The 27,098-nt window shown below is 42.9% G+C and overlaps 1 protein-coding gene across 1 annotated transcript in view; it reads right to left on the reverse strand.

Annotated features, from left to right (window-relative positions):
• Positions 1-8,161: 8,161 nt before the first annotated feature.
• TMEM82 (transmembrane protein 82) overlaps positions 8,162-27,098 on the reverse strand; it is an 87,084-nt gene continuing 68,147 nt past the window's right edge. Inside the window, exons 4-6 of the mRNA XM_069240119.1 lie at positions 22,584-22,995; positions 21,754-21,941; positions 8,162-11,966 (exon numbers count right to left, since the gene is read on the reverse strand). Of these exons, the coding sequence (XP_069096220.1) occupies positions 11,886-11,966; positions 21,754-21,941; positions 22,584-22,995 (681 nt within the window). The 3' untranslated portion in view covers positions 8,162-11,885. The remainder of the gene's footprint in view (positions 11,967-21,753; positions 21,942-22,583; positions 22,996-27,098) is intronic.

Here is a 27,098-nt window from a genome sequence, read left to right on the forward strand (position 1 = left end):
AACAAAAGAATCACCTTCAAACTCCTCACCCACATACAAAGCACTGCACAACAACGGACCAGAATACCTCAACAGACGGTTCTCCTTCTACACCCGACCCGGCAACTCTGCTCCGCCAACCTCGCCCTCGCAACCGTCCCACGCATCCGCAGAACTATAACCAGCGGTAGATCATTCTTGCATCTCGCCACCAAAACATGGAACACTCTTCCCACCCACCTGCACCAGACCAAAGATCTCTTTACCTTCAGGAAATGTCTCAAGACCTGGCTGTTTGAGCAGTGGGAACAACCCCTCATTTCCCCCCTCTCCTCAGTGCCTGAGACTTTCACAGGTGAGTAGTGCGCTTTACAAATTCCTGATTGATTCATTGATTGATTGACATGTCACTATGAATGTCTTCCAGGAAAGCATTTGTCTGAAGTTGGCTTACCAACCCCTGGATGGCATTCACAATGGCAGTCTGGCCCACAGAAGGGTATTGACCTCCTGATACTCCTCTCACTCTGGAGGTCAATAGCCTTCTCACTCAGGTCAGCAGGAGTAACAGGGGCTGGCACTGAGGTACCTAGGGTAAAGGAGACACCCACCCTCTTAGGTGAGTGGGCATGGCCAACTGGGTGGGGAGCAAAGAGGAAGGGTGGTGCAAGTACTGGGGGTGGCGGACAAGGATGGTACAGGAACAGTTCCTAATGGGTCCCCCACCACTAGGGAGTGGCCACTGGAGGTAGAATCTAAAGATGACGAGGTTGATCCGTTTTCCTCGGTGACACTCCCCTCACCTTCCGGGCCACTGGATTCCTCCTTGTCGGTGGTGTCATGACTGGAGGTACCGTGGCCAGATGCTTCCCCACTTGGTTTCGCCCTGTCTCCTTCACTTGCCTGGGATGATGCTCCAAATACAAAGGGGAAAAGGGTCTCTACATGTACCTGATCACACCTGAACAAAAGGTGTAATTTACAAACAGTACAATGATGTCAATTAGGCCCCAGCAACAAACTACTTCAAGGTGGCTCCTACGTGAATCATACATATGCATGTATGTCATATGAACTGTCAACAGTTGCCCACAGGAAAATCAGGTCTCAGATCTCCAATTGCATGGGTGAAGTTGTGCAATCATAATAACCATTGAACAAGTAGAACACCATATCACCTTCAATGCTTTGCCTCATGGAGCATACCTATTACCTGTTGTCATACAATAGTAGGCCAATGCCAAGTTCATTCCAACAGATCCTACGCAAGGTCATGCAGACATCTATTTGTCACATTCGCAATAACACAACAATAAGAAATGATGCTCCAAATCCTGCCATGTGGCTGACAGCAGTAAAGTATCCTGAAGAAGGTGACATGGAAATACTCACGTCACACTAGAAACATGTCAACAAAGCACACTTCACCATGTGTAAATTGTCCTAATTGAGTCATGGAGGTAGTACTAATGTTGCGCAGATATATTACATATTTGGCATGGAAATGTACACTGTAGTCAAAATGTGCAAATTGACAGGGAGATATGTTGCTAAAATACATAACACAATGAAACAGCTAGCCCCTGGAAAATCACCACTACTATATGGCACCCCTTACAATGACAAACTCTGATTGCATCAGTAGAAGCCATTAGTTCTTTGTATATTGGAGAGGCCCAGGGATGTGCAAGCACTTGTAGAAGGCCCTGGACATGTTGCCCAATGGGAAGCTACATCACTGGCTCCATTTTGGTCCTGCAAACCCAGATGTCCGTGGATGAATGGTTCTACCCAACCACATGTGATTCCAACAAGACTGCAAGTCACGCCATGATGTGTGCCAACAGTCAGGCAACAAATCTTTCCCATTTCACATGTGCAGTGCACTTTGCCACTTGATGCCACATCAATGGCATGGAAATGGACATTGTGTGTAAAAACTCTAGTCCTACATATTATATCTCTCATTGCTACTGAAAGTATGTGTGAGCCAACAATCAATGGTGACACACTCCTGTCTGTGGCACCACATAAAATGTAGCCTCATCGCATATGTCCAATTCCAAAGACAGGCTGGCATGCAACTATATGTGAGGGAATACAGAAATCTTCCTGTGAACACAGGTACACAAAGCATGAAACAGCAGTGTACACATTTTGTTAAAAGAGAATGAGACACATGCTAACATGTCAGCACAAGGAATTTTGGTAACAGTGATGGGCCATAAATCATGTCAATGGACACTCCCCACATACCAAGAGAAAGTTTTGATCTGTAGCTGCACCCAAAGAACAATGTATGCTCTGTCACATGTGTGATGCCACCTTCACATGTCAGACAGTAGTGAGGCACCAGCACTCATCACACACTGAAAACAAGTTGCCTCTTGGGAGCAGATGTCAATTTACTCACTTGACCAGACACATGGCTGAGGACAGTGATCCATCACTTCTTTTTCTTTGGACTGTAACACTGAGGAGTAGTGGTCTGTTGTGTAGACTTCAGACCCACTACAACAACAAACCTTCCTTGATTGATCTCTGTACAAAGCAATGTGTTGTCCCTGGAGAACAATTGTTTTGTGGATTGTACTCAGTTGTGTCCTAGGTCCCTAGGCTACTAGGCAAGGCACATCAATATGCACCAAATTACTTATCTACACAAACATTTACTCATCTTGTGTGTTACACATGGTCCATCCCCAGTCATCAGGAGTAGATGTCAGAACCTAACACAATAACTTGGCTGTGACAGGCAGTAATATGTCTTGTACTCATTGTGGCTGCTGTGCTCCCTGCAAATGCCCATCAAGGTCTGGGTATGCTACTACTAGAATGCGGGCCCCTAGGGGGGTCATGCTTTGAGGTGTGCCGCCCACATTGTGAGGACAGCCCTATCTTTATCTCTGAGATCTTCTGGCTCAGCACCTCAGGTCCTTCCACCTCTTGCAACAGTGGGCACTTTGCCGTCTATGGACCCCCACGGTCTGCACCTCCTGGGCGATGGCTCTCCAAATCTCCTTCTTTTAATGGGTGTTTACCTATATGGATGCAAGAGACAAATCAAACGATTACAAACACAAGTTTTTGCTCAAATGATTGTGTCACACACGTCAGAAACACCAAGCATAAAATGGGCAATTTGTCAACACACCACAAGTGTGAAGCACATGCCAATAAGTACAGGGACATGAGTACACACTTTCAGATTCATCTGCAGACTAACCCACTACCCTGATCAAGGCCTACAATGATTAAGCAAGCCTAATGACATCAGGTATTTGATGCTCCAGCAACATATACTGTGATGTGAGGCACAATGAAACACCACACAGCAATGTGGTTTCTGAAGGGTAAACTCGTTAGGCCTGACTCGACAAACACAGTTACACTCTGCAACACTGACTCAATGCATACAGTCCCTACAGGCAACTATCATAGTACAGACTTCACCCTCACACTTGAGTGACAATGAAAGGGCTGGCATGGTGGGCACAGAAAGTATCTTCCCTGTGCATGTGTGGACATGTGGCCTACCAAATACAGACTCATGTCACTTCAGAGTAGGTTTCGGTGGTATGTACCTGTACCACAAAACACTCCTTTAAACATATGTTTCTAACCTACAAAGAGAGCAACTCTGTGAGTTGAGCGTCACAGGATGGAGTGCTGGGGACCTGGGCCATGCTGTGCACAAAGAAATTTTGCAAATAGTGCACAGAGGCCTCAGGAGGTGAATAAGATGCAGTACATAGGGGTACCGTCGCTCTCAGAGAAGGTAAGGTCCTACCTCCTCCAAATTGCGTCAGCAGGACCTCAGGACAGCCTATGTCAATGGGGTCAACCATCTGTATCCTTAGGAGCATGCTCGTCGCTGTGAGAGGAGTCCAAGGGTATCGGTCGTCATCTTGGAAGGTGGCTGCGTGAGCAGGGGAATGACTCTGTCATCCCACAGGAGATTTCTTCGGTCCTTCTGGTGCAGGATGAAGACAGGAAGTCCCCAGAGCGTGCACACTGTGGAAACTGTTGCAGTTGCTGGCCGGAGCTGAAGTTGCAGAAGAAAAGTATCCCTTGCAGTTCCTGGGCAGACTGTGGTTGATCCGAGGTCAGAGGGTGAAGTAGTAGTTTCAGAGGATTCCCGAAGGAAACTTGCAAGCAGAATCTGAAGAGAACCCACAAGAGAGATACTAAATAGCCCTGAGAGGGGGATTGGCTACCTTATCAGGTAAGGACCTCTCAGGAGGGGTCTCTGATGTCACCTGCTGACACTGGCTACTCAGAGCCCTCCAGAGTCCCCCAAACCTTGCAAAGCAAGATGTCTGGGACACACTGGAGGAGCTCTGGGCACCACCCCTGGGGTGGTGATGGACAGGGGAGTGGTCACTCCCCTTCCTTTGTCCAGTTCGTGCCAGAGCAGGGGACAAGGGGTCCCTGAACCGGTGTAGACTGGTTTATGCAAGGAGGGCACCATCTGTGCCCTTCAAAGCATTTCCAGAGGCTGGGGGAGGCTACCCCTCCCCAGCCTGTAACACCTATTTCCAAAGGGAGAGGGTGTAACACCATGCTCTCAGAGGAAATGCTTTGTTCTGCCTTCCTAGGGCTGAGCTGCTCAGACCCCAGGAGTGCAGAACCCTATCTGTGAGGTGGCAGCAGCTGTAGCTGCAGTGCAAGCCTCAGAGAGCTGGTTTGGCGGTAGTGGGGTCCACGCTGGAGCCCCCAGAATGCATGGAATTGGCCCTCCAGATTTGGAATGGGGGCACAGTTCCATGATCTTGGACATGTTACATGGCCTTATTCGGAGTTACCATTGTGAAGCTACATATAGGTATAGGACCTATATGTAGTGCACGTGTGTAATGGCGTCCCCGCACTCACATAGTCCCAGGAAATGGCCCTGAACTATGTGGGGGCACCTTTGCTAGTGCAAGGGTGCCCTCACACTTAGTAACTTTGCACCTAACCTTCAGCAAGTGAAGGTTAGACATATAGGTTACTTGTAAGTTACTGAAGTGCAGGGAAAATGGCTGTGAAATAGTGTGTGCACTATTTCACATAGGCTGCAATGGCAGGCCTGTGCAAGGGTTTGTCTGAGCTCCCTATGGGTGGCAAAAGAAATGCTGCAGCCCATATGGATCTCCTGGAACCCCCAATGCCCTGGGTACCTAGGTACCATATACTAGGGACTTATAAGGGGGTCCAGTGTGCCAATTGAAATTGGTAAATGAAGTCACTAGCCTACAATGACACATTTAAAGGCAGAGAGAGCATAAGCACTGAGGTTCTGATTAGCAGAGCCTCAGTGACACAGTCAAGCACTATACAGACACACACATTAGGCCATAAACTATGAGCACTGGGGTCCTTACCAGCAGGATCCCAGTGAGAAAAGCAGAAAACATTCTGACAAACAGGTAAAAATAGGGGTAACATGCCAAGAAAGATGGTACTTTCCTACAGCAGTATTTCATTATCAGGACCGGTAAAATACCCCTGTATATGACCTACCTTTTAAATACACTGCACCCTGGTCATGGGGCTGCCATGGGCCTACCTTAGGGGGGTACCTTACATGTAGTAAAAGGGAAGGTTTGGGCCTGGCAAGTGGGTGCACTCGCAGGTTGAAATGGCAGTAGCAGGTCTGAAACATGGCTACTCATGTGGGTGGCACAATCAGTGCTGCAGGCCCAATAGTAGCATTTGATTTACAGGTCCTGGGCACACATGTTGCACTATACTAGGGACTTACTGGTAAAACAAATATGCCAATCATGGATAAACTAATCATCAGGTCAAATTTAGACAGAGAGCACTTGCACTTTAGCACTGCCCAGCAGTGGTAAAGTGCTCAGGGTCCAAAAGCCGGCAAAAACTAAATGTAGCACATAGTCAAAAACAAATTATTTGAGTTAATTAATTTGTGTTCATATCATATCCTTTCAGAAAATGTAATATTAATTTCAATATGTATTGTTGATTTTAAAGCAAATCAACATCGATTCAAGGCAAGCCATATTTAAACAGTGAGCATTTTAATTTACACATGGCTTGTGTTCATTTCGATATGTGCTTTATTCATTTCAAAGCATGCTATATTTATCTCATATAGTTTCATATCCATTTTAATAAGTGTCATATTAATTTTCATGAATGTCATTAATTTTGATATGGGTCATATCAACTTCATCAGATGTCATATTCATTTGAAAATGGTTCATATAAATCATAACATGTGTCATATTGCTTTAAATGAATGGTATATTCGTGTCAGTGGATGTCATATTCATCTTAACACCTGACATTATAATTTTAACATGGGTCATATCCATTTCAACATAGGTCAAATTCATGTCAATATATGCAATATTCATGTTGATGTGTATGATATTGATTTCAAAGCATAACATTCATTTTGACAAGTTTCATTTTAATGTCAGCATTGGTCATATTCAGTTTAAGGCATGTTCAATTATTTTCAAAAGGGCTCATATTCATTTAATGTCATATTCATCTTAGCATGTGTCATATTCCTTTCAATAGATGTCTCATTCATATTAACGCATGATATTGAATTTAACATGACTCATACCAATTGCAACACATATCATAATCATGTCAATGTGTGTCATATTACTTTCAATGCAAACTGTATTCATTTTTTTTATAAATGTAATGTTCATTGCACATTATATTCCTTTCAGAATAATGCATTTTAATTTCAGTACCTTATATTCATTTCAAGCTCTCATATTCATTCCAATGTGTGTCATATTCCTCTTGGCATATGTCAATCATTTCAAGAAATGTTGCATTCTTTTTGACAAATATTGTATGTGTTTCAGTGATTGCTTTATTATTTACAGTGAGGACCATATTTATTTCAGTATGATTGATATATATTTCAGTATATCTCTTATTCAATTCTGAGTGTGAGTTATTCATAATAATCACTAAGTAGCATATTCACTTTGCCTGGTTTCATATTTGTTTTGGTTCAAGTCAGATTCACTCTGCCAGGCATCATATTTATTTTGACACATAGTACATTCATTCTGGTGTATGTCATATTCATTTTGCAACACGCTATGCATTCCAGGAGGTGTCCTATATAGGGAGCTGTAATTTTGACATGAACGGCTTCCCATAGTGCTGCGCACTCCGAAACACATCACTTCTAATGGGGTTGTAATACCCGACCACTACCGCCCAGCAGACTTTGCAGACCTCTATCTTTCAATTGCTGCAGGTGAGCTGCATTCAACTGTGTGATTTTGGTGAACTGAACTGTGCTAACGGGGAGCAGAGCACAGTGCTGAAAGCATCTCTCTCCAGTGAAAAAGAAACAATGGCAGCACGAGGAAGTGACGCTTGCACCCAGTGGGTTTGTTGCAGAAGCGTGCTTCAGCAGCTCTGCCTTTCTCGCTAGCAGAAGTATGAATGAGTCTGAGGAAAAGTTATTTTGTGAGATTGTATTCTTGTGACGTGTGTATGGAATAGAGGTGTACCCTGAGTTGCAGCAAGCTGTGTACACATTAAGCGTTGTTTGGAGGAAACTGAATTAAGAACCATTCCACCTCCCCCCCCCCACGCGCTTCTCGTAAATGCTCTCCATTCCGCTTTCTCGCCCTTATATATTCCTTCCTGCCCTCCATATTGCTTCCCCACCTGTGCCCTTTGTGTTGTTTCCACCCTCTGAGTCACTTCACCCCTGTTCTGCTCCATTCCCCACATGCACCCTTCGTGTTGCTTCTCCCCAGGTTTAACATGCCTTTGTGCACATTAATCCAACTCGGATCTGTGATTAAAAATAAAAAACAGCAAAGCCATTGCTAGACCTATTGGTTTTGCCAATGCTTGTTTTCTTTATCTGATTGAATTGTGATGTATAAAGGACCGTGCAACCGCTTACTAAGGGAACTAAGAAACACGTTTTAAGTCTATATGACAGAACCATTTTGTTTGTGAAATATATGATACCCATCTTCCGATGAACAAAAGATTTCTCAATGTCTATCAGTTTCTGAACCACATTATTCTGGTAATTTGCTCAACTAGGAGAGAAGAGATGCAATGAATGTAATATTATCATTATCATTGGAGAAATAAATCACTTTGTTTTCTTCTCGTCTATAAAAGGCCTAGAGATTGTTCAGGCACTAAAGAAAAACACACAGAACTGAAAAAGTCGCTTCTAGGTGCCACTTTGCTCGTTTAGATTTTATTTAAGTCTTTATCGAAAGATTCATATGTGTCATGGGCCGGTTATAACAACATTACACAAAGAAAAGACTTGTTGTTCATAACACAACATTATCACTGGAGTAAGACTTATGAGTTTTGTGTCACCATACATATTTCATTTGACAACTTTGTGCAATATAACACACTAATTGTTGTGTCAACAGTGATAATACATCCATTGCCCAAGGACTGCGACATAAAACATCATTGTTCTGCTCTAACCCTTATGACTTGAAATAATACGTCAACTCCCAGGCACACTTTAGTTCGTAGTTCAGCTTTTTAGATTTACTGTTGCTATTGCTTCCCAATGCGCAGTGACATACATCTTTGCATTTTTATTAATGCAAAATAATATGCCCAAAGTAGTTTTATTCCTTCATGTTTATTACACCACCGTCATTTGGTGAGTAAGAGTGACTCCAGAGGCTGTTGCTTTGCACAATATTGCAATTATTTTTCAGTAAGTCCAAACAATGTGTCCCACCGGGATATTGTGAAGGGTGTCCTCTTAACATGTCATGCGTAGTTGGGTTTTACTTTTGTTTTGACAGTCTAACACCCTCTTCTCTTGTAAGATCTAGTACCACTCTATTTCTGTGCCACAGCTGGTAGCTGTTTCCTCTTCCATCTCAAGTCTGAAACTTCTTCCTCTACATGTATTAGTTTTGATGGCTATTTGCTCTTCCTCATCAAATCTTTTACTTCTATGTTTGGTTTGGTCTTTTAAGGACACGCCTTATTTTGTAACTTTTTCCCTTCTTTTGCTAGGACTGTTACCTCTTTTATCCTTCAATGCCAAGCGGTATGGCTCTTTTCCTTTCCTCTAACCTTCTACCATATCTGGTACCTTGTTCCTGTTTTTGCGCCTTCTTTATAACATTTTCCTTTTTTTTACCATGCTTAGCATTTTATTCCAACTATTCCTCTTCCTATGTCAGGCTAGGTGCAGCACTCTACTTCCTGTTCCGGATCTTGCACCTCTTTTGCGTTCCAGTGTCAGCTCTTTCATCTTTTTTTTCCAGTGACAAGTCTGGGGCCTTTTGGCTTGTTAGTGCCATTCTGTCAACTCCATCTTACTTCCTTGCTCATGTTTGATGCTTCATTCTATTTTGTGCTCAGTAGGGGACCTAAATTCTTTCATGTCTTTGATGTAGTATATTTCTGTTTCATTCTTACTGCTCCAAGTCTACTACATGTGTCTGTTTCCTATGGGAGGTCTGGTATCCATGTCCTGCATCATGTCTTATACGTCCTTCCTCCTCTGTCCTCGTTTCTGATATGTCTTTAACCTTCTATGCCAGGTACCAGCTGTTTTTTCCCAGTCCCTTTCTAGTAGCAAATGTGCCAGCACTGGTACACGGTCCTTATTCTGGGACAGGTGTGGTACCGCTTTGTCATTCAGGTGCCAAAATTTGGTACCTCTTCCCTATTTCCTTTGCAGGTTGTAGAATATCTGCCCCCACCTGAGGCCTAGCATCTCTTTTCCCTCTCTATCATCAGATCTGATCCTACTTTCTGTATCAGATGAAGTATCTCTTGCCCTTTTCTGTTGCATAACCTTTTTCTGCGTTCTGTGTCCTGATGGTAGCAGAAAATGCATACCCTAAGCTTCGGAAAGGAGTTATGGGTCTTCTGGTCAAGAGGTCTTCATTGTCTCTTTATGAATTCTGCGGTGACAATTAAGTTTTAGTGATTTATTTTATCACTCTCTTAAATAGGGAAGATCTACACTCCATGAAGTCGGGAGTGCTAGTGGTGTAACAAAGGCCCCTGCAGCCCCCGCGGTGCCAGGGGCCCCAGAGCTCCAAGGAGCCCCCTCAGCACAGCACTTGGCCTAGTGAGTCTGGATGAGGGGCCCCCTCCATATTCTTTGCATGGGCTCCTGTTTTGTTACGCCACTGGGGAATGCATCAAATATAGGACTGAGCCATGTAGGGACTGATATCTATCTGAATTTTAATTATGTAGAATTTTAGCTGCAGAGATAATACTCTACTCATCTCTAACAATTTTGGTGTTTGCGTCTCTGTAAATCTGCACCATTTTCGGTAGAGTGTCTAGACTCCACCAAGGGTGGAGAGCAATTTCAAAATAAATTAGCTTTATTGCTGCTGGCCTCAGGGGAGTTCATGATGACAACCAGACCAGATACTTGCCACAGGAAAGTAGATTGCCAGGGAGCGCATTTACACTCAAGTGTCCTATCTTTTTCAAAGAGATCATATTTCGTCAAATTCTTTCACAGGTATAGCTGGGTTATAACAAGGACAGCTCCCACATTGTCCACTGTTGGGATGTTGAGCCAATCCAGGAGTATTAACGTAGATCATTTATTATTCTGTTACCCTTAACTATGCTTTTGGTGTTGTAAACACAAGACCACAAGAAGCAAAACGTCAATTGATCTGAATACACACACGGAACTCCCCTGGACCTCGAGAGACATCAATGCTTACATTGCAGGAAACAGGCAAGGTGACATTACGTAGTGTCAGTGGTGAAAGAGAATCACATGCCCGTTCATTAAAATGTTGCAACTCTTGGTGTTGCCTACTTTAATTCCTGTCACATACCCAGAAAACAACATATCTTTAGTGAAACTAGAGTTTTGTACATGAATGTGTCTGCATCTGTGTTGGCTACTCAAGGTTGTTCCGATTTTGTTTTTACAGAAAAGATTGGTGGCCAGTTAGATCATCAATGTGCCCTCAGTTACGCTCGCTTTACAACTGAACCTCAAGAGGAAATTTCGTATTACCTAAGGATTGCTTTTCATTTTCTTTTAAGTATAGGGGTATGACAAATAAAATATGTATTCCATCACTGGGTATTTCCTCTCCTCATCTTCCTACAGCAGTAAATTTAATCTCTATTCATAGTCACCTTCATAGAAAAAGAACAAATGTTTAGAGGAACCATTTTGCATATAACAGCACAGCTGTAATTTGTTAAACATTATAAATGTGCATTGATAAAATATAAGTTGTGCATTCAAATTTTTCAAGCTACTTTGCAAGTGAAGTATGCCCCCTGGGCTTTGGATGATTGTGTTTAAAGTCTTTAAATAGACACTGTTGTATACTATCATTTATTGCAGTCATGTTGTGTTCCAAAGACCTTCATAACACACCTGTTGTAGACAGAATCCTCCTCTTCTACTTTTTCATTGGCTCTACAGTATTACAATTGACTTTCAACTACAATAAAATTACAGCTCTCAATAAATTAATAACAATTATTCATCTTTTCATGTGTCTTCACACATGGACCAATATTGTGACTCTGGAGAGGAAGTGTATGCACAGTGAGAGAAACAGTGCCTGTTATGGCAAGTGTCTTTATAATGTAGGCACACATTCTTACTGCAGTAAATAGATCACGTAGAAGAGAAAGCCTTCCACTATGGATGTGTTTGTAATATTAGGGCCAGAAAGTAGGGGGGAGAGGTACCCTGAGCCTAGGGAATTGCTTCCTCACAGGTAGACACAAACCCCCTGCCCCTTCCCTTGTGCCCAGAGTGATGATCAAACTTAAGTCTTAAAACATTTCTCCATGTTTGTATCCGCGGCTTGTTCTCATGACCCGTCACTGTTTACTGAGGATTAAAGGCCTCAATCAAAGATTGTTACAAAAGGGTATCTTCTTCTTCCTCCAAGCATATGGACTCAGGCATCTTTATCTTCTATGTGCATTTTCTGAACAGTGGGTCTTCTAGCTGGGGTTCGAGTCTGCCTCTGGGAGAAGTCCTGATAAGAAGATACCATGAAAGTTAAATATTTTTTAAACTCAACAGGACTTATTCAGAAGATCAATTTTCTAGTCTATCAAGTTGAGGAATAAAATCAAGGGATACCAATCAATATGGAAAAATTACTTGAGTGATCTAACATCCCCAGCAACTCACAGTGGGGTTGCCTCTTTTTTTAATTGATTCCTACTTGGCCATACACGCATATTATATATATTAGATATATAAACTAATAAGACTTTAAGTGCATAATTATTTTACAAAGAGACTTAAAATACATATTAACTATTATCAATGAGGTAAAAAGAAACCAAGAGAATGAGTGTTAGAGTAAGGCTCAAGGATAGAAGCGGTTTCATATTTAAAAATAAATAAATATTTTTTTGTTATCGGTAAACAACAGTCAACAAACAATGCAATGACACTTCATACAAAACATTACCCCATCTCAGGCCTTCTGCTCCCCACCGGTCGGCACAACCAGTAAATTCTAAACAGAATATATGCAGTCAATTTTGGAACAAGCTGAGAGACATGTCCCATCTTTTTGGCTCTAGGCAGTTGTGTATGCCCTCCCAGTCCCCCCCCACCCCAAAGTGTGTTCAACATCTCACACCCTCCCTATTTGGAGTGTCCTGGTTTCAGTACATGATGCCTCAGCAGCCGCTGTCTGATCCCCATATTTTCCCAACCTTCTGCGAGCAGCCTCTACCTATATAGATCTCTCTCTCTCTCCCTCCCTCCCTCCTATCTGTCCAGGTGTTCCATATATTTTAATACTTTAGTTGTGTGCAGCCTAAACACCAGAAGGTTGATTCTAAGTGCCCCAGATCAGTGTTAGAAGGCTGATGGAGGTGAAGCAGCTTAAATTTGATCATATGTTGGATTGCTTAGCACAGCACAGATAGATCAAGGAGGCCCAGGAGGGATCAACAGTGTTGGAAAAATGAGCTGGAATATAGTACGATATGTTAGTGTGGTTGCAGGTAGTTTCTTTAGTTTATTTTATAGAGACATTGCTCAATAGTAGTTGTACAATGCCATGGAGAATGAAGTATCAGAGTCATTTATCTTTTAATGCACAATTTACATCATATAATTACACAGAGAATGGCTGTGCATAGAATTATTTTATATACTGCCTATACACAGACCTATTTTAAGAAGGATTACGAACAACTGGAGGTGAGCCCCTTGAAATGGTGAACAATTTATATTAGTGGTTTCACAACTAGAGGCCTTATAGTTTATAGATGCATAGGTAGTTCCAGGAGGCACAGATTTCCGGAACATTAACATGAAATACGTTCATGCAAGTAGAACTTAATTACATTTTCGAAACGTATACCAAAAATCTGTTACTGATTGAGTCCCCCTGGACATATGTTTGATAGCAGGAGTGAAGAATGAGTGGCTATTAGAGAATCATTCATAGTTGTAGAACGGGGCGTGGTCAAGATGGCGCAGTGAAAGGACGCTCTAAAGTGAGCTCCGTCCACAGCCGGCAAAAAGATCCTGATAAAGCACCAAAATCCCAGATATTGCCCATGAAAACTACCGAATATGAGTGTAAGAAGGATAACACAATAAGGAAAACCGAACAACGGAAACCCATGACGCAGCGAGTGCGAACTGGATGACCCGCGAGGGAGCCAAGGCAGCGCCCACGCGCGGGCCTACCCGAATCCGGGAGAAACCTGACTGGCGGAGCTGAGTGAGACAGAGGTGAGGAGCGCACGACCCCGGGCCGTATACCAGGGCTCTGACTCGCACCGCTGCTAACGCTGCTACCCACGCCGAAACCACTTGCGGAGCTGGGTCCAGGGCGGGCGGTACCACCTGCGATGCGGACTCAGACTCGCTTGAACCTCGACGGGATCAGCGGGGTGGTACGGAGCAAAGGGCCTAGAGAAATGTTGGATGTGAGGTCGGGCCCCACATCGACCCGTAGACAACACCGACATCGGTGGACGTGCGCAATAAGCACCGACGCTTAGTTCAACCCAACAAATCGAACGGGGCCCGCTGCGCGACGCCGCTCTGCTACAGTTGAACATTTCCATAGTTCCTCTACAACTTGCACAGAGAAACTCACTAGTGCGAAAGACGTCGGAGGGCGCAATCTGGATGTCACAGGAAGACACGGCTAAATAAGGAACTAAGCGACTCACAAAGTGACCACTGCACATACACGCAAAATAACAAGGATCTCGACCTCATTTAGCCCAAAAACGCGACATAACACCAAACACACGTGCAGATACATCTACAAAATCAGGGCTTCTAGATGGTAAGTTGCTGTTGCTCAACGGTTCCGTAACGAGTTGCCACCGCGGTAGACAAACTGCATAAAATTAAAATCTGATACGCATGAACTTAAGGTTAATATAAAAATGGTGAAACCGAAAACACAAAAAACACAAACTGAAACTGGACCCTCATCAGCCTCAGAAATGGAGGCAGAACCTCACCCAAACGTCCTACATAAAGTGACGGAGACCCTAGCCGCCCACTCTGTGCAAATGGAAAAGGTACTTCAGGCAATACTCTACACCAAAACATCGATAGAAGGAAAAATAGACACCGTAGTGGCCGAAGTTAACACGCTTCGAATGGAACAACGGAAACTCGCAGAAAGGGTCGCAACAACTGAAATAACCCTTAAACCGGCGCAACCAGACATAGCAGACCTAAAACACCGGCTTCAACAACAGGAAACTGAAATATTACGCCTAAACAAGCGGGCTGACGAGGCGTAAGGACAATCTCGCTGCAATAATGTGAGATTCCTCGGTTTTCCGGAGAAGATCGAACTCCCAAACGCAGAACTATTCCTGGAGGGCTGGCTTAGTGAAAAAATATTTACAAACGACCCCCCACCTCTACTAATAGTGGAACGTGCACATCTAGTTCCAGGGGGTCCTCCCCGCCCGGGAGCCCCACCAAGACCGCTAATCGCAAGACTTCTTAACTACAGAGACAGGGACCAGATACTAAGAAACTTCTGCACAACAGGCCCAATTGACATAGAGAATACAAAAATCACGGCCTACACAGACTATACAGCTGAAGTCCAACGCAAACGTGCCACTTTCAACACAGCAAAACAAATATTGAGAGATAAAAACTATTCATACTCCTTGATGTACCCAGCTAAACTGCGGGTAGTGGACGGTGAAAGGTCACACATATTCCCAACATCAGAAGATGCATGGACCTGGATACACGCGAAAGGCCTGATAGACCCTACAGCCGAGATCCGAACACAAAAAGAGTGGCTGACTCCACAACCACGCCGCAAGAAAAAAATCAACACGCAAGACTGAATCGGGTCCTACGAAATTGCAAGTAGAGGCGGACCAACTCCAAATCTTAAAACTGGCGAACAGGTTTTCATCCATATAGCCTCGATCCAACCAAGACACAAACAATTCAGACTCCGACTCAACGAACATTCAACAAGGCCTAATCACGTCGGCACTCACCACAGGGCCAACGTTTACCCCACGTTCGGCAGATGACCTTTAATTCTGAAATAGCAGGACTTCCTTTATGCGTACTCACAAACTCAAAGAACAAAAGCAGAACAACGAAAATATCACAGAAATTCTTCCCCGAAAATCAAGTAAACCTGGAACAAAAAAAAAAAAAAAAAAAAAAGAATTATGCAGAAACCAAACCAGGCACTACACGCGAGCAACAACCAGACTTGGCACAAAATGGAACATGTGAAGGGATGCAAGTACAAACAACCGGGATGGAATTCGGAGACACTCCGGAAAATATAACAACGCCCCCCCCCAACCCAATGGGTTACCGAATGGACCTTGCAGTAACTAATGTAAACATTTGCACCAGTTGTGCCTTGCAGCCCCCAGTTAGATTAACCAATGTAAGTTTTACTTTCTCTTTTACTTTCACTCTCTCCCACAAGATGCTTAATATCCCACACAAAGGAGACTCGGGCGTGACGTGAGTAATGGCTTGGGACCCGGGACACGTGAAACACACTATTCCAAGCAATCCACACAAAATAACGGTATATAATATAGTAACCTGGAACGTTAGGGGACTGCCAAATATGACCAAAAGACGTAAGATACACTCATACCTTAAACGACACAAAATACACATAGCTATCCTACAAGAGACGCATGCCACAGCGCACAAACTGTGTGAAATAGACAAAAACTGGTCAGGAATAACACACGGAACCAAAACCTCGACATATGCGAAGGGAGTATTAATATGGATAGCTCCGGGTGTACCATACACAATCAAAAACGCACACACAGACAATAATGGAAAATACACTAGCCTGGATGGAGAGTTAGACGGAAAGCAACTAACGATAATTGGACTATACGCACCCAACACAGGACAGGGAGAATTCCTCCGAACCATCACCACACAAATCCCATATGACCCGACCATACCCACTATATGGGGGGGTGACTTTAATAGCGTAATTGAGATGTCATTAGATAGATCACCCCCCCCCCCCAACGAGAGATACCCAGTGCAAGACATTGTCCTGTGCATTTAATAAATGGACACAAGAAAGAGAACTACAAGATATATGCCGGCGTTTACACCCCACAGATAGAGAATACTCTTTCTACTCACCAGTACACCATCTCCATACGAGAATAGACTTATTATTATGCACTAACGAGCTAGCACATACGATACATAACGCAACATACCTGGCCAAAACCCTATCAGACCACTGCCCGTTACTCGTAACATTAAAATGGGGCAGACAATCAACATGCATACCAACATGGCGCCTACAACTCACCCTACTACGAGATCCCCCTTTCCGTGCTAAAATAGCAGAAGAAATAGAAACGTACTTTGCAATTAACACAAAGACAACAACATCACGTGTTGTAGAATGGGACGGACACAAGGTAGTTATTAGAGGCATGTGCATAGCAACAGCAGGCGGGGTCCGCCGAGCATTAAGTGCAGAACTACACGAAACAGAAAGTAAAATTTGCAACACAGTATGTGAATTGGCTTTGGGGAGAGGCAATAATATCGAATTAACTAACCTAAAAAAATCAATGGAATGCAACCGAGACACGCTTGCGTAAATTTGACCACAAATACTACATAGCACGTCTAAACGCCGAAGGCGACCGTTCTAGCAGGCTACTAGCGTGGCTAGCAAAAGGGACACAGAAAGTCACTCCCATAAATGCTATACGCCAAGATACAGGCGCAATGGTAAATACACAACAAGAGATCAACGACACATTCAAACAATACTATAGTACACTGTACGCAACTGAACCTCCCCCACATCCGACACAACTGGCAAAGTTCTTTCAGCAAGCCCCATGGAAGAGGTTAAATGCAGAACAAATAATTAACCTTGATAGACCAATCGAAAGTGAAGAGATACTACAGGCATTAAAACAGTTGGCACACAATAAGACCCCAGGGACGGATGGACTTCCCATCGAATACTACCAAACTTTCACACCACAGATAATCACATCATCCAAACTATGCTTCAAGAAGCATATGAAAGAGGACAACTCACAGAAACACAAAGGGAAGCGACAATTGTAGTCCTACATAAAAAAGGTCGAGACCCTTTAAACGTCCGCTCATACAGACCCTTATCTCTATTAAATTCAGATTATAAAATATTGGGGAAAATTCTAGCCAATCGCCTCCTGCCACTAATGACTACCCTGATACACCCAGAGCAATCTGGCTTTATACCAGGTCGTAATACCTCTATTAATATAAGAAACTTAATACGCATCATGTCTATGACTCCGGAACAGGATCACTCCAGTGTGGCGGTGTCACTGGATGTGGAAAAAGCCTTTGACACTCTGGGCTGGTCATTTCTGATGACAACGTTACAAGAAATGGGATTTGGCGCTGGCTTTACACGCTGGATATCCATAATATACACTAATCGCAAAGCACGGATTAAAACCAGCGCAATCATTTCAGAGAAATTTGACATAGGGAGAGGAACGCAACAAGGTTGCCCGCTATCACCACTATTATTTGCACTCGCAATAGAACCACTCGCGGCAAGACTCCGCAATGAAACAGTAGAATGGGGTATCCCAGATGGCGAAGAATTCCGCATAATATCACTATATGCAGACGATGCACTAATATACCTACGCAACCACACAGAATCCCTCCCACATATATTACAACTACTTAACACATTCGGACACCTATCTGGCCTGCGTGTCAACTGGTCCAAATCATGCATATTCCCCATGTGTCCGTCTCCAACACCGCATGTCGAAACGTCAACTGATGATGCTTTACAGTGGGAACATTCCACTTTTAAATATTTAGGAGTCCATATTTATCATAGCGCTACAGATCTAAAGGAAGGCAACCTGGACAGAGCCATTAGATCAATTAAAAGCTCAATACCCTTTTGGTGCTCACTACCCCTCTCACCTATGGGAAGAGTGGCTCTGGCCAAAATGATAGTACTACCTCGACTACTCTATTACTTCACAGCACTACCACTAATACTACCAAAAACACTCTTTGCACAATTAACCAAATTATTGATTGAACTGATATGGGCGAATGGTCGTAGAAGGGTGGCTATTGATAAACTTTACCTCCCAATAGAAAAGGGGGGAATGGGGGTACCTCACCTCGAGCATTATTATGCAGCAGCACAGTTGCATTGGATCATGACTTGGCTACAAGACCCCCCAAGCCCAGAGGGGCACAAAGTGAGAACACAATTAGGGAGAACAAGGATACTAGATTGGCTCATAGGAGGGACACACGCCTCACATCATAAAAATGCACTAATGACAGTTGCCGAACGTACCTGGAACCGAAATGTATCGCAGGGAACCCGCGTACCACTATACTCACCAAAGATTCCCCTACTAGCCATACCAGGGATAAATAAACTACACGACACACTGTATCTAGCGACGTGGATAGCAAAAGATTTACAGCAGATCGGCGACCTATATGTAGACGAGCAATACATAACATACACAAAACTGGCAGAGGCATATAACCTAGGACCAGGGGAATTCATAACATACGGGGCACTCAAAGGACTGATACGCAAAGTATGGGGCCAAGGCAACTCAGAACCACCAACAGCCCCCACTTTACATGAACTACTAGTAGATATTAACACAAAACCAAGTATATCTCAAATATACCAAATACTACAAGCCTACCCCGCAAAAACACAAACACAAGCTAAATCACACTGGGATAAGGCCCTACAAACACCTCTCACAGAGCAACAATGGACCATGGCCCTAACAACCACGTGGGAAATTTCCCACAACACCCGCTTCAGATACACCCAACTTAATTATTTACACCAGACATATTTAACCCCACTTCGTATAAAACGTATGTTTCCACAAGCAACGTCTGAATGTCCACGATGCGGAACCATGAAAGCAGATTTTTGTCACATGACCTGGAACTGCCTACCACTAGTCTGCACATGGCACACCGTCACACAACAGACAAACAAATGGACGGGTCTAAAGCTGAATCCTACACCCGAATCCTGCATACTGGGCATACGTCACAGACGCAAAAAAGACAGCCAAAAACATAGATGTACAAACCTAGCGTTTATCATCTTTAAACGTCTCATTGCAACACAATGGAAGTCCCCTAGCACCCCAGATATAAACAGATGGCATAAAGACCTAATACACTGGGCCAATGCAGAAACACATGCATTGGACTCATTTAAAGATATAGGGATAGTGGTTAAAAATGCGGAGATATGGGACACCTTCCTAGAGCAGTTACTCGAAAAAGATGACACCCGCCCGCCTTAGATCATTGACACAAGCTAACAGCAATTGACTACAGTAACAAGACACTACAACCGTAAACCCTATACAGGTACCCGCACTACTCCTCTAAAGGAAACACACAAGACTGCAATATAGAACCCCCCAAGTCCCACACGAGCCCCGCCGCTCTAACAAACACCCGCAAAGAAACCGTCAAATCCCCCACCAATGCATCTCCACCGACAGCATCTTTCTCACCCTCCCCTAACACATTATATATAGCTTTGTTCTCGCAACCCCATTCCGGTTTCTTTCTCTTTTGTTATCCTCTTTCCAGTTTTCTCATTACTTTTACAGTGCTCCTTTAACCAAATGCAATAAAGATTCCAACTATAAAAAATGTAAAACTAAATGTATAAATTGATCAGAAGCAAAACAATGATAAAAGAATCTCATAACTGCATTTTAATAACACTGTTTATTAAATCAATGTAAGAGCTGTTCACTGTAAAATTCAATAAAGAGATTTATTTTAAAAAAAATCATAGTTGTAGAACGAACAAACAAAGTGTGTATATGGGGCTGTGTTTTGTACTCCTAGAATCAAGTGTCACAATATAAAGCTTTTAGCGGGGTTACTCGAAAGTTAAATTTGTAAGAATGTCCAAGTAAAAATGTTTTTGGCAAAAATTGCCACTCTCTGAATGACAAAATCTCTTTTTGCAACTAAATATAATTCATACATGACCATATATTTTGTTGCAATTACACATGAGGTAAAGGATGACGGCAAAGGTTCAGTGATGTGTCTTTACTCCAGAAATATAAATGACAATTTTGGGGTTAATTACAGGTTTGGAGTTAATGCGGTAATACACACGATAAACACTGCAGTGAGGTGACCACTTAGCCATAGGATCTATTTAGCATTTGTAGAGAGACCAGTAGCAAGCCCTTTTGTTGCTGCTTTGAAATCATTTTCACTTTATTCGCTTGACTACTGAGTCCATATGTGTAGGGCATACATTTATCTTGGACTAGATTTCATATCTTTCGTGAGTCATTTCACAATCACTGTCAATTGATATGAATTCCAGATCCTTCTTCTTTTAAATAGAATATAACTCTTTTTTGATTGGGTAATTAACACGAATGTTCACCATGTATCACATGACACCACAAACAGTTGGCGAAAATAGAACATATTTTTCTTAGTATTTCAATTCTAGATTGACAGACACATACACACATTTCCTTGTCTGTCTAGTTTTATGGTGGAAATTGATTTTACATTATTTCATTTTTTTTAAATAGAAAAGATGGAAAAGCTGGGAAATGGTAAGGTGGGGTTTCAAGGAAAATGACAGATAATAAAGAGAAAGGTAGGTAGCAGAAGTGTCTGTCCAGCATCCAATGGAAGAAAGGTCCTGTGATAAGATAATTCCAGTTGGAGATGTGATCAGCTGTCAGGGTTGCCTCTCGGGAATGATCTGCTGCTACCAGACTAGGATGGAAATCAGCCCCACCAGTTCAGCCACCCACTAATTCCAGTGAGATTGTATGACTTAAGACAATGCTACTTATTATCAAAAGTCAAACAAACCAAACCAGTCACATATTTAAGGACTTTAGAAAAAAAAAAAAGTCAACTACGCATGCACCTAAAATGTCTCCATAGCAAATACCAAGGATAGTATAGAAAATGTAAATAATTGATTAGATTAACTTTTCCATATCTGCATTTCAACTTTCAGCTGTGAATACTTCTGCTTACCGCAGCTACCCACTCTCTGGCCACAACTGTGCCTTCCATAATATCTCCTGGGTGTGTTTTTTTAAGTACTGCCGTATACATTTGGCTTGCATGGACATATGGGCTTCTTGGTTTAGTTCTGATGCCACGATTCTTCTCCTGCAAATCTCAATGCTGATCCCACCCTGTCACTTACCTTTCTAATGTTGCTCATCCTGTCTAGTCATATCCCTTTCTCCTTCTCTTACCTGTTCCCGGCAGATATCCAGCATTACTCCTGCACGAATCAGACACCACAGCTCGGCGACCAGCGAGATGAAGATGTGCAGGATGTCAGACCACCTGCCTACTGTCAACATGAGGATCAGGAGGCCGCCCATGCGCACACACACTGTCTGGTACACCATCTGATCACTGGGGTTCTGCTGCTGCTCCTCTAGTAGAAACAAACAGAAGATTCATCAGTCCATGTGGATCCCTCTGTCACATACACAGCAGATACTGCTTCATACCTCTCTACCACCCTAAACAGCTGCAGTCCCTCCCAGTCAAAGCCCTGGCAAGTAGTATCCTGGTCTGTTTTATTCTATGTAATCGGGATATACTCCCAATGGGAACAAATAAGGAGTAAAAGATACACAGAACTCTACCCAAATTTCCACCTGAACTCTTCTAGGAATATGTCCAGATCAGTGACATCAACACTGACGCACCAAAGGAAGGGCTTGTGTTCTTTGTACTACATGATCTATAGAGAGTCTGTTAGGTGAATAATATATCTTCTCATTTATGTGAATTTTAAAGAAGAATGGGTTTTCAAAAAATAACCGGGCCAAAATGTAGACATCTGAAACATATGCATATTTTTATATGCTTGAAGATACTCATATAAGAAATAAGAATTTTCTTTTACCCTCTTTATTTAGGAAGTTAAACACTCCCACTTGAAATCCTTACCTGAATCCCTCCCTCCATTTATGGGACACCTGCAACCAGTGCAACAGGGCACATGCAGCCAGTGCCACAATCCTGACATTTATAGAAAGGTTTTAATGAATGTGAATGAGCCTGTCCTTACCCTGCATGTATATCACTAGCAGGGTATAGCAGATGGTGAGCGGGGTCCAGAAGCGTACTGCCTCTGAGGTGGTGAGGAAGTCCTTGTTGATAAGCGAGATGGCAGCCAAGTCAGCCACAATGAAGGTCATTTTCAGGGCGTTGCAGAGGCCCCGAGGGATACTGTGCCAGGTGGTCAGCAGAGAGATGCAGGCTCCGCAGTAGCGCTCCTTGCTGTGGAGCTCATACATGGTACAGATGTGCCTGCACAGTCGCCGCGAGTAGAACATGATCAGACTAGCCAGCCCTACAGCAAGCACTAGGCTCCAGGTGCGATGCGGTGCCCCCTCGTGGAGAAAGTCTAGGCCGCAGGTGATGCCACACCCCAGAGAGTACTGGCACAGAAAGAACAATTGGCTGCTGCTCTGTGTTCCCTGGGATTAGAAGAAAAAAAACAGAGGGAAAGAACCAATGAGCATTCATTGTGCTTACTCATTGGGCATGCTCAATATCGATACAGGATTGTCTAAATACACCTAAGAACATTTTTCACAAATTGTGTTTTTATAACATCTATAGAAAGCTAAGCTTTATCTAGCACATCTCTTATAGAAATTTGGAAAATATCTCTGAATCTTTTGTGCTCCCTAGATTGTGGAGAAGCTAATACAATGCCAGTTTTTTGTTACTGGGATATATCACATAGCAGGAGGAATACCATTCAGCCGGACAAAAGGAGCATTAAAAAAAAAACACAAAGTATGACCTTGCACAAACTATACATTTATAATTCTGACTCCAATCTTAGGGTGCTGGCTTTGAGAACCACGTGAGAACCTTCCTCAGACTGCCTGAGGATGAGATGTTGGAGTGCAATAGCTGCATGAAGAAGAGGATGTATGTTGTCTTGCAGGGCTTAGAATGATTTAGCATACTAAAGTAGTCCGCTCTTCCTGATCACGATTATTTCTTTTTAAAAAAGTGGGAATCAGTCACTCATGACACGGTGCAAGTCAGATTTAACACCGTTTGGCTCTCATTTCGTGGTCATTTTCTTACGTTTGTTATCTTTACTCAAGGCTACTCTTTGTAATAGTTTTAAAATATTGGATTTACTAGTAGCCATTCCATTCCACCAAAAACAGCCTCCCAGAAAGACGCTTCTAAGTTATCTTGTAAAACTTTGTGGAACACTATACATGCCAGCCATATGGAATACTTGGTATGTTCATAACAAAGTTAAACAGGATCTTTTCTGTGTTCTATTGACTAATATATTAACGAATAAGCATAATACATCTGCTAATCCACTCTACTATCATGGCCAACCTTAATAATTTTAACATAATTGTTTTACAATTATCCACAAATTCTCAATTCTGAATATTTTCCTAATTTACATACATTTCTAATGTAATACATATTATCACTATAATGTATATCTCATCTGTTTATTCTTTCGTCCAATTTTCCATTTTAATTGTTCTTATTTGTCTAGTTTTAATATTCTATAGTATCCATTGAAACAAATTGTGCAAGATAGAATCTTTAGATTCACTGATATATTCAGATATATGTGCGTGTGTGTGTGTATAGATATATATATAGGCACTATCCCATCGTACAATATGGTGAGTGGTTGCCTTATATTTGATCCTATTTTGCTGATGTGGCCCTGAATCGGGCTCTGGAGATTGCATATTCACTACAGTTTATTTAATGAGGCATGGCGAGCAGGAAGTAATTCGCAGGTTTTACTTAAACTAAAAGCACAGAGGCTGTCAAAGATGGGGATCTGTAATGCACGTTTGTTATGAACATCGAGTTGGAGGAAATGTGACGCAGAAAGTATGTATCTACTACTGAATAAGAAGATGTTATTTTACACAAGTATGTACATTTTGAGTGTGCAGAAATTCTGAAAATCTCAAAATAACTTCAAACACACATGAGCCTTAATTAGCAAGAAACGAACGTGAGGCGTATAGGAGAAGTGCCTCTATTGCTTTTAGGTGAAAGAACTTTGTGGACTATAAATACCAGAAAGCTGCTCGTAAATCATGATGGCAGAAACCATCAGGAAGAAGACAGATTAGTTGAAACAGGTTATTCACTACAGTTTATTTAATGAGGCATGGCGAGCAGAAAGTAAATTGCAGGTTTCACTTTAACTAAAAGCATGGAGGCTGTTAAAGACGAAGATCAGTTATGCACGTTTCTTATGAACATTGAGTTGGAGGAAATGTGATGTGGAAAGTTGGTGGTTGCTATTAAATAAGAAGTTGTTATTTTACACAAGGATGTACATTACAAGCGTGAAGAAATCTTGAAAATCTAAAAACAACTTTAAATGCATATGACCTTTAATCAGCAAGAAATGAATGTGCGGCAGATAGGGGAAGTGCCTCTATTGCTTTCAGGTGAAAGAACTTTGTGGACTATAAATACCAGAATGCTGCTCGTAAGTCATGACGGCAGAAACCACCAGGAAGAAGACAGATGTGTCGAAACGCGTCGTGGTGCTGGACATTAGCTTCATTTGAAATTTAGAGGACTCAATGACAAGTTTATTACGTGATGATGGATATTAGCCTCATTTGAAATCAAGAGGAATAAATGATAAGTCTCTTGCAGTCTCCGGGAGTGCAGGGAGTGCAGCATCTCCTTTTTTTTATACAAATGGTCATAAATCAGACAAGGCGCACTGAAATGTCCGGTGCTAGTGGTAGGAGGCAGACCAATCCAAGATTCCAAGAAAAGAAACCACTGCACTCTATTTCTCCTGAAAATTTACAGTGTTTAATCCACACCAACAAACACCAATGTGTTTCAACCCAGAAGAGTCTTGTTCACGGCTGGTGAGTCCTTCTTCAATATTCATTACCTACTAGTGCACAGTCAACCCATAATGAGGCATTCTGGGACACTTAGTTTGAAAAGAAGTAAAAAATGGAAAATCAAGAAGTTGAAAGTAAATGCCACAGTAAATTAACCATATCTCGAAGGTGAAGCCATGTACACTTACGATGGCAAAGTCTTTTGCATTATAAAATCTGATTAAACATTATGGTGGTCATTCTGACCCTGGCGGTCTTTGACCGCCAGGGCGGAGGACCGCGGGAGCACCGCCGACAGGCCGGCGGTGCTCCAATGGGGATTCCGACCGCGGCGGTAAAGCCGCGGTCGGACCGGCACCACTGGCGGGGTCCCGCCAGTGTACCGCGGCCCCATTGAATCCTCCGCGGCGGCGCAGCTTGCTGCACCGCCGCGGGGATTCCGACCCCCCCTACCGCCATCCAGATCCCGGCGGTCGGACCGCCGAGATCCGGATGGCGGTAGGGGGGGTCGCGGGGCCCCTGCAGTGCCCATGCCACTGGCATGGGCATTGCAGGGGCCCCCGTAAGAGGGCCCCTACATGTATTTCACTGTCTGCTGCGCAGACAGTGAAATACGCGACGGGTGCAACTGCACCCGTCGCACAGCTTCCACTCCGCCGGCTCGATTCCGAGCCGGCTTCATCGTGGAAGCCTCTTTCCCGCTGGGCTGGCTGGCGGTCTGAAGGCGACCGCCCGCCAGCCCAGCGGGAAAGTCAGAATTACCGCCGCGGTCTTTCGACCGCGGAACGGTAACCTGACGGCGGGACTTTGGCGGGCGGCCTCCGCCGCCCGCCAAGGTCAGAATGAGGGCCTATATATATATATATACACACACACACACACACATATATATGAATGAATACATATGATTTTTATTGTTGCATATTTTGACTATTCATGCGGTTGCCATATTAAACATTATGTTAAGTTTATTTTATATTTATAAGTATATATGTGTATATATCCATATATTTATACACATATGTACACATATTAACAGATATTGTTATCCAAGATTATGTTCTAAGAACTCAATAACAATTGATAAAGCTACGGAAAAAGAAATGACTCCTTAAAACTATAACTCTCACTAATAAGTTCTGAAATCAGAATTGGTGGTATTAACTTGCGTTACCGACAGACAGATGTGTTTTGATTGATAAACCAAAAATGTGTAACTGGGATCTGCAAAAGGTGATACCTATGGTATTGTTGTTGAGTTGCACCTTAAGAGTGCTATTAGAACCTTATATGGAGGTTCGATGTCTTGTGTGAAGAAGTTGGATAGTTACAACATTCACACAGATTAGCAAAGGCTCGTCACACTACAAATGTAGACACAAATAAGTATGGGTCCGGACTTAAATGAAACATACACTTTAATCTGGGTCACATCCATCTCACAAAAAAGAATTCACATCCTTCAGTGAAAAACCTACCATCTGTTTGGTAAAGTTCTCATCCTTAATTGCAAAACATTCTTTCCAGTGGTCTCCCTCGCACCTTCCATTGTCTAATGCCTGACATCTTTCCTCACTTCGGGTATTTTTTCCAGCACGATGTTGGATGCCCTTAAAAGTAAAGATCTTGTACCTAATGGCATGTGGTTGTGGGTGAAGACTGTACCAGCGGGGATCCACTTGGCACCAGCATTGTGGCAG

This window comes from Pleurodeles waltl, chromosome 6 (genome assembly GCF_031143425.1).
Source record: "Pleurodeles waltl isolate 20211129_DDA chromosome 6, aPleWal1.hap1.20221129, whole genome shotgun sequence".
In the NCBI taxonomy this organism is placed as follows: Eukaryota; Metazoa; Chordata; class Amphibia; order Caudata; family Salamandridae; genus Pleurodeles; species Pleurodeles waltl.